Source organism: Corapipo altera, unplaced genomic scaffold (assembly GCF_003945725.1).
Source record: "Corapipo altera isolate COAL_440 unplaced genomic scaffold, ASM394572v1 116, whole genome shotgun sequence".
In the NCBI taxonomy this organism is placed as follows: domain Eukaryota; kingdom Metazoa; phylum Chordata; class Aves; order Passeriformes; family Pipridae; genus Corapipo; species Corapipo altera.
Window position 1 is genome coordinate 2,550,469 of NW_020884953.1, and position 16,474 is coordinate 2,566,942.

The 16,474-nt window shown below is 44.9% G+C and overlaps 3 protein-coding genes across 3 annotated transcripts; all 3 read right to left on the minus strand.

Moving 5' to 3' along the window:
• Window positions 1–244: 244 nt before the first annotated feature.
• On the minus strand, window positions 245–1,192 carry LOC113956648 (taste receptor type 2 member 7-like). Its single transcript, XM_027663443.1, has one exon. It carries the CDS (start codon window positions 1,190–1,192, stop codon window positions 245–247), a length of 948 nt encoding a protein of 315 aa, XP_027519244.1.
• Window positions 1,193–6,156: 4,964 nt separating this feature from the next.
• LOC113956650 (taste receptor type 2 member 114-like) lies at window positions 6,157–7,104 on the minus strand. The gene has a single exon (XM_027663445.1). The coding sequence runs from the start codon at window positions 7,102–7,104 to the stop codon at window positions 6,157–6,159; it is 948 nt and encodes a 315-aa protein (XP_027519246.1).
• Window positions 7,105–11,903: 4,799 nt separating this feature from the next.
• Window positions 11,904–14,326, minus strand: LOC113956641 (taste receptor type 2 member 41-like). The gene is made up of 2 exons (XM_027663420.1): window positions 13,406–14,326; window positions 11,904–11,951 (listed from the first exon to the last, which is right to left on the minus strand). Exons 1-2 carry the CDS (start codon window positions 14,324–14,326, stop codon window positions 11,904–11,906), a joined length of 969 nt encoding a protein of 322 aa, XP_027519221.1.
• Window positions 14,327–16,474: the final 2,148 nt, after the last annotated feature.

Sequence of the window (16,474 nt, forward strand, 5' to 3'; positions counted from 1 at the left end):
ATTGTCCTTTTGCAACCAAATCACATGTATAAGGTCTAAAAGACTTTATTATTGACAAGAGCTTTGGTCAAAAAAATACCTAAGTTTAAGGATAATAAAAATTTCTTTTGCTCATTCTAATTTCAGTCAAAGTATTTGAATGTTATACTCTTAACTTCAGTGATAAAGAGATAATATCTTTCCCTTCCAGACAACATGGAGAGTTTGCGTAAGAGATTTAATGACTCTTCCAACAGTTCCTACTTCATGCAAACCTTGCATTCACACAGGGCACAATCCTTAGCAATGTCTTTTCCAATTTGGGATTGCTGAAAATCAAAATAATGGAATGAAAACCTGGAAAAGCATACAGAAATACAGAAATAAGGAAATCTGTGTGATTTTGGCTGCTAATTGCATAAATCAGTGTCAAGATCAAAGATGCAAAGTTGATGCTGTACATTACTAAAAAGGAGATAATAGATTTCATGGCTTTGATGTGGGTATCCATGCTGAGGTCCTTCGTGGAGTTTGTCTGCATGTTGCGTTTGTGTCTCCATAGAGAAAAGAGAAGGAGAAGGGCAGAAAAGGTGACTGCCATGAATGAAGTGACAAATCCAAAGCCAGTGATAAAATAAATGGGGAAAAAATGCTCTTCTATTCTGATACTTGCTTTCCAAATACATCCTTGGCAACTGAAATTGAGGTTTTTACAGAAAGCTTTATCAATGACATAGTAGATAATGGTTCCAATAACCAGGGACAAAAGCACAGACCCCAACAAGAGCCAGGGCACCATCCTGTCAATTTTTACTTTCAGGTAGATGAAGAAGCTGTTCCTGAAATTGGCAATTTTTATACAATAAAAAACACAAAGACAGGCTGAAACCCATATGTTGGAATAATTTAACAAGCTTTGAAGAGATACAACTAGTTGAAGTGTGGGGTGAACATAAAGGAAATTGGGATAAATTATTGAAAGAAAGAAATATACCCATGAGATGCACAAAAACCAAAACCGGGAGGATCCCAGTAACAGCAAGATCTTCTCATTAGAGTTCAAGGTTTTCTTCTTGACCCAAGCCATGCAAATCACAGAAACAATGAAAGCATTTATCCACATGCCAGCAAATGCCTCAAAGGTGACAATGGTCACAGCCGTGGCAGCGTATGCAGTGACATTGAATTGCTCTGGAGAGAGACAAGCTTCCATCCTGAGAGCTGAGAGCAGTGCTGTGCTGGACAAGGGGGCTGTTGCACCAATGCCAAACACAGGTCAGCGTCTGCTGTTGCCTGAGTGTCAGGTGTGGAAAGAGGAGCTTTATAGAGCTGCTGGTGGGGGGGATTTTGGTGCCGCTGTCTTGAGAGCAGGGCAGGTGCAGGGATGTAAATGTGCTGGGTATCCCCTTACCTGGTGTCAGTGTCAGTGTGCAGGATTTGCATGTTGGTTCAGGAGGGCTGTGTTGGGTGGCACAAAGAGTGGAGATGTTTTTGTTTAGACAACAGTGTTCTGCTTCTCTGACTGACCCTTTTTTGATCCCTGTTGGATTTCAAGACTGGATTCTTCTCTCCCTTGCTCACCGATAGGGCTCCCACAGAGTGGGGATAAAGTGTCTCACCTGCAATATTGGGGCAGTTTTGGGCACCACAATATCTAATTGTAGTGGTTTGAACCTTGTTTTCCCCCAGAGACTAAGAAAAGTGGTAACCCCCAAGGGGTGGAAACCCCTGGAAGTTTTGAAGTCCTGTCCAATGGACGCTCCTGCAGAAATGTAAACATACCACAACCAGCACCAGAAGTGACGAGGTGTAGTTTTGGTTGTAGGTGAAGTGGCCATGTTGTAGGAGCCACGAGGAAAAGGGACCCGGAGCCCCTTGGGGCCTCTGCAGCCCCCCAGCCCCAGTTGGGGGCTACAGAGACTTGGAACAGTGTTAAACTGGACTATGTGTCTGTAGCTGTGAGCTGGGAGATGTTTTCTCCAAACTGGGCAGCGGCCAGAGAAGAGCAGCAGCCGGCACTGACCGAAAAAGCGGTGGCAGAGAGCCAGAAGAGATAAAATGGAGCAACAGAGACATGCAGCACCAGAGAGAGAGAGAGAGAAGAGTTGAGAAGCTCAGAGCGTCCTGGGAAGCTGGACCAGGACGGAGAGGAATGCAGAGGGGCTGACCTTGGCTCCCCCCTCGCACTGCTGCCAAGGTGGCAGCCTGAGGCAGGGCACAGAGGCCCTGCAAGGAGCTTGAATCTCCTGGAGATACCAGACCGTCACGAAGACCCCCTGCGTCTTCGTGATATGATCGTGGTGGAACGACCTTTGTCTGGGGTTACGAAGCCCACGGAAGACCCCTCAGTTGGTTGGCGACGGGGCCGAGGGAGCTTGGATATCTCCCTCGTGAGTGCTGGCAGAGATCCAGCTATCAGCTGCTGCATGCATGAGAGAGAGAGATAGACTGCTTCTGCTACTCTGAAGAAGCTGCTGCCCTGAGAGACTGGAAGGGATCTGTCCTTCTTTCCCTCCTGGACTTTTATTTGGAGGGGAGAGGAGATCTGATCCATTGTAAATACTATATGTCATGGTAGAGATAGTTGTGATCGTGTGTATAATGTGTTATAGTATTTATTTGTACAGTCATTGTAATATATTCCCTTTCCCCATTCTGAGTCTGGTTGTGTTTTGTCTGGAAAAACCCATCTCACATTGGGTTGAGATGTGGGAGGAAGAATGGAGCTAGGGAATTGGATTTTGGGGCTATCTCAAACCATGACACTGATAGATATTAAGCCATTAGAGAATGTCCATGAAGATGGTGAAGGGCCTTAAGGGGAAGCCTTAAGAGGAGTGGCAGAGGTCACTTGGTCTGTTCAGCTGGAGGAAAGACTGATGGGAGACCTCACTGCAGTTACAACTTCCTTGTGAGAGGAGGACAAGGGGGAGTAGGCACTGGTGTCTTCTCTGTGGGGACAAGTGACAGGACCTGAGGGAATGGCCTGAAGTTGTGTCAGGGAAGGTTTAGGTTGGACATTAGAAGAAGGTTTTTTTAGCCAGAGGGTGGTTGGGCACTGAACAGGCTCCCCAGGGAAGTGTTCACAGCACCAAGCCCTACAGAGTTAAAGAAGCATTTGGATGATACTCCCAGGCACATCCTGTGACTCTTGGGGATGGTCCTGTGCAGGGCCGGGAGCTGGACTCGATGATCCTTGTTGGTCCTTTCCAACTCAAAATATTCTGTTATTCTGTGATTCTGTGAGCAAATCCTTGTCAGAGTGACATTTTCTTACTGGTATGTGGTGCTGATCTAAACTACATCATCGAGAGTGTAGATTTGGATTACTGTGTTCACAGAAGTATGCTGATGTCATGAAGAACTGGAGAGGAATGCTCTGAGAAACAGCTGCTAAGGAGGGAAATTTCCTGACTCTTCTATCCCACCATGTCGATGGGTTTGGAACCAGCTGATATTTAAGGTCCCTTCCAGCCTGAGAAGTAGCCCTGTATAAATTGCATTAGGTACAGGCAGATTTTGTCCAACTCTCCAGACGGCTTTTATTTCATTCACTATTGAGTTTTGTTTTATTAATGTCACTCCCGAACTGTCCGTCTGCTCATCAACACTCTTGCATGGCAAAAGCATTTCTAACTGTTTCACTTCTCAACCCTGAAAACCTGGAATGTGACCCAAAGGTGTTTTCCATACCCTGCCAGCACTGGGCAGCCCCTCCCATTGAGCTGTGACATCTCTTCTGGGTCAGCTTCCCCAGGCTGGGCCCATCAGTGCATCTCTCCATGTGGGCTGTGCACTGTGGCTGTGCTGGTGGATAACGTGTCCACTGAAGGTGCAGCTGAGTGGGGCTGGTGCACAGGGCAGTGATGCTGTGCTGGGTGTGATGGTCTCAGGGCTTTCATGGAGATGGCAGAAGGTATCTGCAGTGTGGTTTGCTGGGGCTGCCTTGTTTTGTGTGGTGCTGCCATTGGCAAGATGCTGGGTTTGCCTGCTGCGTGTTGTGGGATGTGAGGTTGTGAGGGATGATATTGCATGGGATGTAGGGAATCAGATGGGTCTTCCAGGGTCTTCTTGTGAAATCAATTGGGACTGTCCTGTTAAAGAAGGAAGTGCACAAGCAACATGAGGGAGAGAAGGGAGGTGTGTTGGTGCCTGTCCTTCAAGTCCTTTCAGTGGGGAGATGTGTCTCGATGTGATTTTTAAGATCTACCTCAGGACCTGAGCTGGTGAGAGGAATGACCAATTCAGGTTCTGCTCAGTTCATGCTGGAACTATGTCATGTTTAGAGCACCTGCTGTGGAGGTTGGACCTTGGGCAGCTGCCAGCCCCACACCCAGCTCCTCCTTCAAACTCACCCATACACAGGGCAGGGCTGAAAAATAGGATGGAAAAGCTCATGGGTCGAGATAAAGGCAGGGAGATCACTCACCAATTATTGTCATGGAGAAAATTGACTTGACTTGGGGAAAATGAATTCAATTTATTGCCTATTGAAAATAGAGTAGGATGATGAGGAACAAACCCAAAACTAGAACCCTTGTGTCCACCCCCCATTCAACCCAGGCTCAACTTCACTCTTTCATTTCCAGCTTTTCCACCTCCTCCCCCACAGCAGCACAAGGGAAAGCAGAATGGGGGTTGCAGTCAGTTCATAATGAGTTTTCTCCCTCACTCCTTCCTCCTCTCACTGCTCCCCTGATCCAGCACAAAACCCACTTTCCCAGGTGTTTTCCTGAGCCAGACTCCACTCAAAAGAGTCAATATCATCTACAAGTAAAAGCAGAGCAGGAGAGCAGTCACACAGAGCAGGGCAATCCTGTTCTGGCAGGAAGTGGGGCAGAGAGGACACTCAGGGCTGGTGTGGGCAGTGGGCTCTGCACCCACCTGTGCCCCCCACGGCCCTTCCTGCATCACTGTTTGTATGTCAGTGACCACCCATGGAGAGTGACAGGGATCAACGTGTTCACACATCAGTTATCAACCACTGCCAGACAGTGATACAGCTCATCACATTACACTAGAACAGGGCCACAGCAGCAAGAAATGTAAACTAAAACAGAGGTAAACCTGTTGTTTAGTTCAGTCATTTCAATCAGCAAATGCCAAAGCATTTGTGGCAGGTTTGCAGTGTCATTATTGCCCTTTTGCATCCAGCCCATGTATCAGTTTTGCATATTTTTCTATTACATTAAGAGCATAAGAGTTTGGGAGAAGATAAACTCCCTTGCATTCTTCTGGTCCTCAGAGATCAAAGGCCCTGGGTGTGGCTGAGCTTAATTTCTGAGTATAGCCTTCAGCACTGTAAATCTCATCACATTCAGTAAGAACTTCCATGATCACAGATTCAGAAATAGTGCATTTTATTGCAGAAATACAAGTTTGGAATTGCCATTGATAAATGCAGTTACTGGATTAGCACTAAATATATTTAAAAAAAAAAAAAGAAAAACAATTGATAATTCATTAAGCTTTACCAGCAGTTAAACCTAAAAACCCAACTTCCCCAGGGCACAATGTGACATAGCTGGAGGAGCAAATCTTACCAAAGAGGCATCCCTGCTTTTGGGGCAGAGAATGAAGCAATCCCATTGACCCATCTACAGAGTGGAGTCATATTGTCATCCTCTGCCATGGAGGATTTCAAATGCCAAATTTATACTTTTGGGAGAAGTGGAGGTGAGACTGAAGTCCTGAATGGCAGGGACCAGCCATCTTCTATACAAATGAGGGTTATCAAGAGTTTTGATTAGAAAGCGTCTTGCACAAGGGCTGAACAGAGCAGTGTTAGTATTACTCCATCTTCTGCCTGGCTCAGGCAGAGGTCAGGGGACTCTACTGGATAATTTATCCAGATTATTGATTCCTCCACCACATATCTCAGGGATTTATGCCTTGTTCCTACAGTCAGGGCTAAATGACTTTCTTAATTACAATAATAGAACTCAAAGGTTTATCTAAATCAAATCATAATAATAATTTTTATACACACAATAATTTAGTTCAGTAAATGTGAATGAAGTTTTCTTTAATCAGGAAGAGTGAACATCTATATCATCTGCTATGGCTGGAAAGTTCTTTTAGAGCTTAAATGACCTGGTTTCATTAAAGATTAAATGACTTGTTGACCTTAAGGGAAAGATCAACATTTTCCAAATGCTCCAGCTTTTCTTGCAGTTCCTACCTCATGCAAAGCTTCATACAAGGCAGAATCCTTAACAGTGTGTTTTCCAGCTTGGGATTGCTGAAAATCAGAATAAGGGAATGAACACCTGGAAAGGCATACAGATATGTGAATACAAGAAACATCATGGCATTTTCATTCTTAACAGAATAAATGAGAGTAAAGATCAGACATATAAAGTTGATGCTGTACATTATGAAGAAGGAGAGAATGGATTTCATGGCTTTGATGTGGGCATCCATGCTGAGGTCCTTCATGGAGTTTGTCTGCATGTTGCGTTTGTGTCTCCAGAGGGAAAAGAGAAGGAGAAGGGCAGAAAAGATGAATGCTGTGAACAAAATGGCATATCCAAAACCAATGATAAAATAATGGGGGGAAAAATGTTCTTCTGTGCTGATACTTGCTTTCCAGATCCTTCCTTGAGTGGTGAAATTGAGGTTTTTACATAAAACTTCATCAGTATTATTGTAGACAATGATTCCAATAACCAGGGAGAAAAGCAGTGACCCCAACAAGAGGCAGGACACAATCCTGTCAATTTTTACTTTCAGGTAGATGAAGAAACTGTTCCTGAAATTGGCAATTTTTATGCAATAAAAGACACGAAGAGAAGCAGAAAACCACAAGTTGGAACAATATAGAAAGCTCTGAGCACTCCCAACTAGTTCAAATATGAGATGAACATGAAGATAATTGGGATAAAATTTTGAGAGAAAGGAATAAACCCATGCAATGCACAAGAAGCAAAACCGGGAGCATCCCAAAGCCATCAAGATCTTCTCATTAGAGTTCAAGGTTTTCTTCTTGACCCAGGCCACGCAAATCACAGAAACAATGAAAGCATTTATCCACATGCCAGCAAACACCTCAAAGGTGACAATGGCCTCAGTCGTGGCAGCGTATGCAGTGACATTGAATTGCTCTGGAGAGTGACAAGCTTCCATCCTGGGAACTGGGAGCAGTGCTGTGCTGGACAAGGGGGCTGTTGCACCAATGCCAAACACAGGTCAGCATCTGCTGTTGCCTGAGTGTCAGGTGTGGAAAGAGGAGCTTTATAGACCTACTGGTGGGGGGGGATTTTGGTGCCGCTCATCTTGAGAGCAGGGCAGGTGCAGGGATGTAAATGTGCTGGGTATCCCCTTACCTGGTGTCAGTGTCAGTGTGCAGGATTTGCATGTTGGTTCAGGAGGGCTGTGTTGGGTGGCACAAAGAGCAGAAATGTTTTTATGCTGTGGACAGTGTTGTGATTTTGTGAGTAGCCCTGTTTGATTCATGTCAGGCTTCAGGATCTGGGTTCTTCTGTCCCTTGGCCACCAGTGCTGCTCTTGGTGAGCAGGGTGTACTCTCAGCAGAGCACAGTCAGGGGAGTCACTGTGCTCTTTCATCCCAGAGTCCAGGAGCTGAAAAGTTCAACCGATGTGCTAGAAAACTAGAGTTTCTTTTGATCCTCCACAGGCATGTGGAGTTAGTTTTCCCATGGTAAGGCCTTAAGACTTTTGAAGAGCTACATAGTGGGGTGGGTGGGTAGGCAGCAAAAGGAAAACTGTGGGGTTTCTTCCAGGGTTAAGTTGAAGCATATGCAGGAAAAGGGTAAAAAGCAGCATGAGTCCCTGTGATAGGGTTCAAGTCTCATCTACTTGCAATATGAAAAGTTTTAGGAATGGGACCATGCTAGGTTCCTCCCTCACCTAAATACTCTCAAGCTTCCAAATGAATTTCGGTCCTGAAAACTGTGGGTTTTTAACAGGCAAGGTCTGTTAAGCTCTGTAGGGCATGGAGTGCCCTTGGACACTGGGTTAGTATAGGACCTTGCACATTGGGACCACAGGTACCAACGAGACCTTGGCTGATTCTTTAGTGTAACCAGGAAAAATTGAAATCACAGTAAATTACTCTGTGGTTGCCAGAAATGAACCCCTAGCATTTTCTCTCTTCAGAATGGTGATGTCTTTTTCTCCAGGGGACAGAAAGGCAATCAGTATGTTACATGAATATTCATATCACAGGCTCCTATTTGCATGTTTTTGTGAAGGCTCTCACTACAGCACTGACACATGGAAAGTTTTTCACAGAAGACCTGGAGTTCGTCTCAACAACAAAACTTGGTACCTGCCACACCCTTGAAGTCCATTCATATAGTCATGAGGTTTTTGTAAAAATACTACTGAGATCTTCACTTCTCTTTATCTTTTATATTTCTTAGAAAGCATCAATGTCATAGCTTAGTTTGAATGAAGTTAAGCCAACAGCATAAGGGAGACCCCTCAGCAGGTCTTCCCACTTTATTTGAATGTGTTATCCCTTGCTGGCAACTGCTAGGACCTATAAAGGACCCACTCCAGCAGTTTATAGAATAACACTTATTATTAATACAAAATTGTGACAGGTTAAGGTTTGAAGATTGCCGGTGATAGTATTTGGCTGCAAAAACGTATTTAAAGCAATATAGTATATCGTAAAGCAAGCTCCAATCCTACTAGCAATATTTAGCACACGTGGAGTGTGGTTCTTAACCAGTCGGTGTCCTTACAGGGGGAGAAGACAGGTTCAGCCCATTGACTTATCCCAGCAGTTTTGATTGGGTCTTCCCTGATGTATTCCCCATTCTCAACTTCCTTTTATGCTATTTCTTCTTAGGTGGAGCTTGAGTGACTTTAGTCATAAATATCTTCGTTTCTGATCAGTGTAAAATTCTCTCACTTTGCTTTTAAAGATACAGTCAACAGAATATAGAGGGCATGCCCTCTATGGAGGTGTGCATTAATATTACAATTAGGCTGTAATGAACCAAGTTCACCTGAGGAGAGAGACTTTGAATAGTTGTTGGCTCAGCAGCAGGACATCTTCATCCATCTCCCTTGGTTGGCAGGTACTGTGCAATCTTATTCACTGCAAGGTACCGCTAAGTTGCAATCCCTGCAGGGATTTCTACGGAGGGAGGCCACGGCATCTTCACTCTGCCCCACCCTCCATTCCATCCCTGGTACCAGGTGCTTATGGTTGTGTGGGGAATCATCATGGAGCATGTCAACCTCATTCCATCCAGGGAGTAGCAGCTTTATTTTCCCCTATAATTCTCAGTCTCCTCTAATTTTTACCCCCAGCCATCTTCTCACAGGAGTGTTGATGTGCAGGGGGGTAGGAAGGCTCTGCAGAGGGATGTGGACAGGCTGGATCAATCAACTAAGGCAAATTGTGTCTGACAAGGCTTGACAAAACCAAGTGCAGGGTCCTGCAGTTGGGTCACAAAAAAACCAACCCCCTGCAGCATTCCAGGCTGGGGGAGGAGAGTCTGGAAAGCTGCCCAGTAGAAAAGGCCCTGGGGGTGCTGGTTGGCAGAGGCTGAACATGAGCCAGTGTGTGCCCAGGTGGCCAAGGAGGCCAATGGCACCTGGCCTGTGTCAGCAATAGTGTGGCAGCAGGACCAGGGCAGTGACCGTCCCCCTGTACTGGGCACTGGTGAGGCCTCAGCTCGAATCCTGGGTTCAGTTTTGGGCCCCTCCATTCAAGAAAGACATTGAGATGCTGGAGCGAGTCCAGAGAAGGGCAATAGAGCTGGGAAAGGGTCTGGAGCACAAGTCTGATGAGGAGCAGCTGAGGGATCTGGAGAGGCTCAGTCTGGAGAAAAGGAGGTGCAGGGGGGACTTTGTTGCTCTCTGCATCTGCCTGAAAGGACGCTGTAGCCACGTGGGTATTGGTCTGTTCTTTCAGGCCACAAGGACAAGATGAGAGGAAATGACCTTCAGATGACACAGGGGGGTTTACACCGCATTTTGGGAAAAATTACTTCACTGAAAGGGTGTTCAGGCATTAACCCAGGCTGCCCAAGGAAGTGGTGGAATCACTGTTCCTGGAAGCTCACAAGTTGTGCAGCTGTGGTGCTGAGAGACATGGTTTAGTGGTGGGCTTGGCAGTGCTTGGTTAGTATGGATGATCTTAGAGGTCTTTTCCAAGCTTAATGATTCTATGTTTCTATTCTGTAATTCCAAGTTTAGTCTGCTTTGATTGACAGAACAGAAAATATGGTGTAGGCTTAGTAGTAGTTCTTTGTTTTATTTCTTGGTTTAGTTGGGTTACTTGGGGATTGTTTTTGGTTTTTCTTTATTTGTTTTGGTTTGGTTTGGTTTTTTTTTTTAACTTTTTCATCTCCCTGTATGTGTGTGAGGACAACAGAAGCTAATTCTACTCCAACGGGTCAGAAGATGAACTGCCTTCATCTATCCCAGTCCTCTCTCTATTATCCCTGCTTATAAAGGGATATGACATGAAGGTATAAAATGAGCAGGACCAGACCGTGCCTGGGGCTTGGGCTCAGCTCCATGTGAAGAATCTGGAACCTTAAAAAAATAAGAGTATAACATCAGAGTCTCAAATGCTGGGTTTTCAAAGCATAGAAGATCTGGATCAGGTGCTTGAAACATTGAAACAGCTTTTAATAAAAAGCTGTTTCAATAAAAGCTTGAAACAGCTTTTAATTCAAATCCATGCCCTCCAGCACCACTGAAAAAGGACAAGAAGTCCCCAAGACTTTGTATCTACAAGCCAATGTGCATATTTTGGATGGCCTTGTGCACCTCAAATGGCACCAGACCCCTGTGATTCTGCATCTGAATGGGCACAGAGATGTACTGGGATTTGAGAGACATCTCACACAAATTGAACTGTGTCTATCACAGCTTGGCTCAGGCTAAACCTCTTTACCCTCCACAATCCTTGTCTTTCTCCTTTATGATGGGAAATCACAGAATCATGGAATCAGACGGGTTGGAAAAGACTTCCGAGATCATCCGGTCCAACCCAAATCCCAGATGGTTAGCCATGGTTCACTAACTACTTAGGCTCTTAGATGCCAAATTTTCTCTGGGCAAATCCATTCCATCCATAACTCAACTTCAATGCTCAGAAGTCACAATTGTTTCAGGATACAATCCTGGGAAAGAGAATAAAAATCTTCTCTGGGCAGATGTTATGAACTTGTTATGGAAATGTTAATTCAACCCCAAATCCTGCTTAGGCACAGAAGGAGGGCTTCCATGTTCTAAAGTGGCATTAGTTATTTATTTGCTAGTTTCTGGGGAGCTGCTGTTTAAAGAGATGAATTGGTAGTGAGGTAATCTGATAGACTGTGTTTGGAAAAGGGGATATCACAGTGGTTGAGAAGCTGCTCTGGCCTAAATGGTTGTTTTTCTCATTTCATGGATAGGGAGGAAGCTTTTTGAAGGTGATATTATGAGAAGTGCATGCCTGGCCCTGGGCATGAGGTAAAACGTCCCCCTGAGCCGCCTGAGCTGGTGACATAAAGAAACAATTGAGGTTCTGCTCTGCTCATGTTGGTGTTAAGGAAACTTTCCTGTCTCCCCATCCAGGAGGCACTCTGGCAGTCCCCCCCCCCACCAGAGACTTTCACTGCTGGGACTGAAGCCCCTTTGCAGGGGGCAGCTCCTGTGAGCCCACGGGTGCCCCACTTGAGCCCCTGCACACACCACACCCCCAGAGTCAGAGCAGGTTTCCTTACCAGCTGCACACTGGGTTTCCCATAGCAGAGTCTCAGACGTCTGGATCTTTAAAGCAATTGAATCATGGCACAGTAACATAGAATCATCTCAAGCTGGGTGCCTCTGAACCCAGCTTGGCTCCTTGTCTCCACCCTCAAATTATCCCAGACACAACTTCACTCCTTCCTTCCCAGAGTCTCTACCTCCTCCCCTACAGAATGCAGGGGGACAGAAAATAGGGTTTGAAGTCACATCATAACAAGGTGTCTCCACTCCTTCCTCCTCACGCTCTTCTCCTACTTCAGTGAGGTCCATGGGCTGCAGTTCTTCAGGATAAGCTGGCTCCAGAGTGGCTCTCCATGGGCTGCAATCCTTCAGGATAAACCCACCACACCTACTTTCCTGGTGGGTCATCCATGGGCTGAAGGTGGATCTCAGCTTCTTCATGGACTTCTGTGGGCTGCAGGGGCACAGCTGCCTCACCACAGTCCTCTCCAGGGGCTGCAGGGGAACGTCCGCTGTGGCACCTGGAGCAACCTCTCCCCTTCCTTCGCTGTCCCTGTTGCTTCAGGACTGTTTCTTACAATTTTCCTCAGTCCACCTTACCAGTCTGAGTTTTTGCACTACTTAAATTATCTTTTCACAGAGGAGCCCCGACCATCACTGATGAGCTGAGCTGTGTCCTGCGGTGGGTTCTTTTGAGAGCATTGAAGTGGCTTTCCCTGGTACAGGGCAGCCTTGACCTTGCCTCACTGAGACACCCACAGGTCCCCAGCCACCGGCACATGACCCAAGCACCCTGTACCTCTGCCTGTGGGTCACTGTGAGATGACAGCAGGACTTTATTCCATGCTGCACCTTGCAGAAATCCCACTTTCCCAGGTGTTTTACTGAGCCAGACTCCACTGGGAAGACCCAATCTCACCTAAAAGTAAAAGCAGAGCAGGAGAGCAGTCACACAGAGCAGAGCAATCCTGTTCTTGCAGGAAATGGGGCAGAGAAGACACTCAGAACTGGAGTGAGCAGTGGGCTCTGCACCCACCTATGCACCCCACGGCCATTCCTGCATCGCTGTTTGTGTGTCAGTGACCGCCTCTGGAGAGTGATGGGGATCAACATATTCACACATCAGTTATCAACCACTGCCAGACAGTGATACAGCTCATCATGTTACACTAGGACAGGGCCACAGCAGAAAGAAATGTAAACTAAAACAGAGATAAATCTGTTGTTTAGTTCAGTGTTTTCAATCAGTGAATACCAAAATATTTGCAGCAGGTTTACATTATTGTTATTGCCCTTTTGCAACCAGTCCATATACAAGAACTAAATGAAGTTGTCAATGTTAATAATTGAGCTCAAAAAATTACCTAAACTAAACAATATTAGTAATAATAGTTTTATCAGCAGATGATGAAGCATTTGTGGCAGGTTTGCAGTGTTCTTATTGCCCTTTTGCATCCAGCCCATGTACCAGGTCTAAATGAAGTTGTTATTGACAATAATTCAGCTCAAAAATTATCTAAACTCAATGATGATAATAATAATTAAGTCACAATAATCTAGGTCAAAATATTTGAATGCAGTTTTCTTAACTTCAGTGGGGAAGAGTAAACATCTGTACCACCTATGCTGCCAGGAGAGTTGTATTAGATATTAATTGACTTGTTCTCTATAGTGAAAGGTCAACAATTTGCATGGGCTGCAGCTTTTGCTACAGTTCTTCCCTCATGCAAACCTTGCACTTCACACAAGGCAGAATCCTTAGCAGTGTGTTTTTCAACTTGGAGTTGCTGAAAATCAGAATAAGGGAATGAACACCTGGAAAAGCATACTGAAATACATAAATAAGAAACATCATGACACTTTTCCCCTCCGCTGAATAAATTATTGTCACAATCAAAGATATAATGTTGATGTTGTACATTACAAAGAAGGAGAGAATAGACTTCATGGCTTTGATGTGGGCATCCACGCTGAGGTCCTTCATGGAGTTTGTCTGCATGTTGCATTTGTGTCTCCAGAGGGAAAAGAGAAGGAGAAGGACAGAAAGGATGACTGCCATGAATGAAGCAGCATATCCAAAGCCAGTGATAAAATAAATAGGAAGAAAATGTTCATCTATCTTGATTTTCACTTTCCACAAGTTTTCTAGACCAGTGGAATTGTTACATTGAGGTTTATCAATGATTTCAAAGAGAAGGATTCCAATAACCAGGGAGAAAAGCACTGACCCCAACAAGAGCCAGGGCACCATCCTGTCAATTTTTACTTTCAGGTAGATGAAGAAGCTGTTCCTAAAATTGGCAATTTTTATACAATAAAAGACACAAAGACATGCTGACACAGAAACTTCAGAACAATTAAAAAATCTATGAGCAATTGCAAGTAGTTGAAATATGGGGTGAACATATTGGTAATTTCGATACATTGTTGAAAGAAAGTAATATAGCCATGAAAAAGACAGAAACCAAAACCTGGAGGATCCCAAAACCAGTAAGATCTTCTCATTAGAGTTCAAGGTTTTCTTTTTGACCCAGGCCACGCAAATCACAGAAACAATGAAAGCATTTATCCACATACCAGCAAATGCCTCAAGGATGACAATGGCCACAGATGTGGCAGCATATGAAGTGACATTGAATTGCTCTGAAGAGTGACAAGCTTCCATCCTGGGAACTGGGAGCAGTGCTGTGCTGGACAAGGGGGCTGTTGCACCAATGCCAAACACAGGTCAGCGTCTGCTGTTGCCTGAGTGTCAGGTGTGGAAAGAGGAGCTTTATAGAGCTGCTGGTGGGGGGGATTTTGGTGCCACTCGTCTTGAGAGCAGGGCAGGTGCAGGGATGTAAATGTACTGGGTATCCCCTTACCTGGTGTCAGTGTCAGTGTGCAGGATTTGCATGTTGGTTCAGGAGGGCTGTGTTGGGTGGCACAAAGAGTGGAGATATTTTTGTGCAGAGGACAGTGTTGTGATTTTGTGGGTGACCCTTGTTTGATCCCTGTGAGGATTCAAAATCTGAGTTCTCATCTCTCTTGGCCACCAGTGATGCTCTTGGTGAGCAGGGTGTTCTCTAAGCAAAGCACATCAGGGGAATCACTGTGCTCTTCCATCTGGGAGTCCAGGAGCTCTCAAGTTCAACTAAGACGCTGGATAACAGGAGTTCCTTTTGATCCTTCACAGGCACTGAAATCCGTGTAAATTTCCCCACTCTTAATTCTTTAATGTTTAGTGAAGAGCCACATAGGGGATGTGGGAGGGCATTGAATGAAAAGTAGGGCTCTCTTTTCCAGGATTAAGTTGAAGAATTTGCAGGAAAAGGATAAAAGTCAGCACGAGTCTCTGTGCCAGGATTCAAATCTCATGTGTTGGCAATGGGAAGAATTTTAGGGATGGGACCATGCTGGGCTCCCTGCACCCTGAAATCCTGTCAAGCTTCCAAATTAATTTAAGTTCTGAAAGCTGTTGGGTTTTTAATAGGCAAGGTTTATGGAGCTCTGTAGGGCATGGAGTGCTCTTAGACTCTGGGTTTGTACAGGACCTAGCACAGCAGGACCACAGGTACCAATGAGACCTCAGCTGATGCTGTGGTGTAACCAGGAAAAAATGAAGTCACAAGAAGTCGCTCTATGGCTACACGAAATAAACCCCCAACATTTTGTCTCTTCAGAATGATGATGCCCTTTTATCTTACGGATATAAATGTCATGTCACTATGTCATGTCAATACTCCTATCATATGTTTCTATTTGCATGTTTTTGTGAAGGCTCTCACTACAGCACTGACACATGGAAATGTTTTTACATAAGGCCTGGTGTTCATGTCAACAACAAAACATGGTACCTGCCACACATTGCATTGAAATACATTCAGACAATCCATGGATTTTTCATAAAGTTCTGGTGAGAACTTCATTATCCTTTATTTCATATTGCCAAGAAAATGCCAGTATCACGGCTTGTTTTGAAAGCAGTCATGCAAAAATACTGTTTCTTTTGAGAGCTGGTGATGTTGATGGAAGGCTGAACATTGCCTTGAGATTTTTCATTTCCTCTCATGACCTGTTCTGTGCTTTATGCTCTAGTGTGAATTTTCTCTGGGTTTGCCGACAGAACAGAAAACATGCTGTAGATTTAAGGTATGGGTGGTTTTGACTTTTTTGTTGTTGTTTTTGTTTTCTTCTTCCTCTCTGCATATATATTTGTGAGGAGAATATCAGTTATTTCAATAGCGGAGGGTCTGAAGATGAACTGAACAACCCTTATCAAAGCGATGTTTTCTTACTGATATTTGCTGCTGATCTAAACCAATGTCAGCAAGAGTGTAGATTGTGCTTATGCTGTTAACAGAAGTCTGTTGATGTCATTAAGAGCTGGAGTGGAATGATCTGACAAACGACTGCTATGGAGGGAAATTTCCTGACCCTTCTATCCTGCCATAGCAGGGGGTTTGGAATTAGAGGAAGTTTAACATCCCTTCGAGACTGAAATGTAGCCCTGTATTAGTTGCCTTAGGTAGAGGCTGACTTTCTCCAGCTCTCCAGATGGCTTTTATTTCAGTTACTACTGAGTTTTGTTTTATTAATGTCACTGCCGAGCTGTCCCTCTGCTCATCAACACTCTTGCACAGCAAAAGCATTTTTAACTGTTTCACTTCTCAATCCTGAAAACTTGGAATGTGACCCAAAGCAGTTTTCCATACTCTGCCAGCACTGGGCAACCCCTTCCATTGACTTGTGACATCTCTTCTGGGTCAGCTTCCTCAGGCTGGGCACATCAGTGCATCTCTCCATGTGGGCTGTGCACTGTGGCTGTGCTGGT